We start from the raw sequence: 2,161 nt of genomic DNA on the forward strand, positions 1-2,161 counted from the left end.
GGACGGACGGACGGACGGACGGACGAACGTACGACGGACGACGACCCATGGCAATAGCTCAGCTGGACGATTAGAGGTCAAGGTTAGCTAAAAATGATAGCATTAAAGGTTTTGATGTTTTTTCACACACTGTGGACAGCAGAAACATGTAAGGTTGGTTTTCGTGCATCACTCATACACGTCGGTAAATGTCCATAAATGTCGGTAAATTGATGCACGGATTGATTGATGTATCCCAATTAATAACAAACAGTTATTAATCTTGGCAACCTGCAACCACACTCATCCCACAAATATTAGTGATGTGTGTCACAGTTAGTATTAGTCAAGCGTAAACCGCATGCTGACGGCTTTTATAAGCACATACATATAGTCGCATGCAGACAGCAAGCTTAGTAGAGACCCATACCTGACCCACACATACAGCAAACACTATAAATATTTTTCAAGTGTTAAGCTAACATTTACACCGACAGACGCTAGTACCCACTACCCGATTCTATATATACATATGTGATGGCATTCACACGTACTCTACTGCTCTTTATTCAGAGAAGTTACGGATGTAACAGCAACTTGGGAAGTTTCCTCTATAGCCTTATATGGCAGCTCAACTGCATTTAAAGTCACTTGCTGTTATTGAAACGCGTACCTTGAACCCGGGATTTGTTGCAAACGTTGTAACGTCATTCATGTATTGTGAGTACTGGCGGACGGTGAGATTAGACTCGTTGTTGTCAAGATAGTGGTATGGATCCACAAATGCCTCCGGGCCAAACTTGACAGTAGATCTATCTGTTGAAGCAAAAACGTAAATGTAAAACTAAAGGGTATTTTTCATTTCTAAATCTACCAATTCTTGCTATACACATAGAAATGTTTACACAGTCCCATGACTGCACGCATACATCAGTTACCTCATACATGTCAACTAAATTGCTTTAATAACGTACACAGTTAGAATATACTTAAAAGATATCTAAACAGTCATACTATAGCACACCTTTAATTGCAATGTTGCCAAAATATCGACACTGACTAGTGTCACCCTGACTCTGAATGAGATCAAGACGATGGTAGAGAAAATCTCCTGCAGACGGCACCAGTGGTGACATCATGGAATGCTTTGCATGTTGCTCCAAAACCAATACCAAAGCTAGAGAATAACCGACTACACTAATCTGTTAAAAAACAAATATCACGTAAGACTGTAGTTTTTCTATATAGGCCAAGCAAAATAGAATCTACAGTGAAGATAACACATCGTCACTACATATCTAGAAATCTCTGCTAGTAAGGTAATAGTTCTAGCTTGGCCTAAATGTTTTTATATATTTTACAGACATATTGCTTCATACAAAATTCTTCCTTTCGTTTCCCTTTTTCTTGTACCTATAACATGACCAGCTCCTATAGATTGCCAATACTATACAGGCAAACAAACATTCCTGGAATAAATTATCTGAATAAAAACGAAAGACTGATAAACACCTGAATTTCCTCCTAGGACTTGTATTAAATAAATTCTGCATATCTTCTTCGCACTTATGGCGATGTCTTCCCTACCTTTTTAGCGAATGCCTTTACAATGTTCGCTCACCGGTCGCCAGTAGTACATGGCTGGGAACTTTTGCACGACAACTCCCTCTAGGAGAGTCTCCACTCTTGATTGGATGCTCTCAGCCATGAGCTGTTTGACACCAGCTTTCCCCTTCAGCATGTCGTCATACACCTCCAGGAAGTATTTATTCCGTTCGACATCCCGGATATCGACGAAGATTGGATCCTCATAAGCGCCAACAGGACTGAAAAATAGCAGCAGGTGGATGCGTCAGCTAGTGCATGTTTAATTATCACTCTCCCAGAGGGAGAGAAAGAAAAAGAGAGAGTGTGTGATAGATAGAAAGAGAGAGAGAGAGAGAGAGAAAGAGAGAAACAGAGAGAGAGAGAGAGAGAGAGAGAGAGAGAGAGAGAGAGAGAGAGAGAGAGAGAGAGAGAGAGAGCTCTCTCTCTCTCTCTCTAGAGAGAGAGAGAGAGAAGGAGAGAGAGAGAGAAAGAAAGAGAGAGAACGAAAGAGAGAGAGCGAAAGAAAAACAGAGAGAGATAATACTATGCACTTTCATCTCTATGTAGACTCGTAGAGTATCTCATTTCTCTTTAG

At 40.7% G+C, this 2,161-nt stretch overlaps 1 protein-coding gene across 1 annotated transcript in view; it reads right to left on the bottom strand.

Annotated features, from left to right (window-relative positions):
- Positions 1-1,828, bottom strand: part of LOC106816934 (VWFA and cache domain-containing protein 1-like) — an 8,374-nt gene extending 6,546 nt beyond the window's left edge. The window contains exons 1-4 of the mRNA XM_014821584.1: positions 1,601-1,828; positions 1,004-1,181; positions 653-795; positions 21-87 (exon numbers count right to left, since the gene is read on the bottom strand). Of these exons, the coding sequence (XP_014677070.1) occupies positions 21-87; positions 653-795; positions 1,004-1,181; positions 1,601-1,720 (508 nt within the window). The 5' untranslated portion in view covers positions 1,721-1,828. The remainder of the gene's footprint in view (positions 1-20; positions 88-652; positions 796-1,003; positions 1,182-1,600) is intronic.
- Positions 1,829-2,161: the final 333 nt, after the last annotated feature.

The sequence above is a fragment of the Priapulus caudatus genome, unplaced genomic scaffold, assembly GCF_000485595.1.
Source record: "Priapulus caudatus unplaced genomic scaffold, Priapulus_caudatus-5.0.1 Scaffold1539, whole genome shotgun sequence".
In the NCBI taxonomy this organism is placed as follows: domain Eukaryota; kingdom Metazoa; phylum Priapulida; class Priapulimorpha; order Priapulimorphida; family Priapulidae; genus Priapulus; species Priapulus caudatus.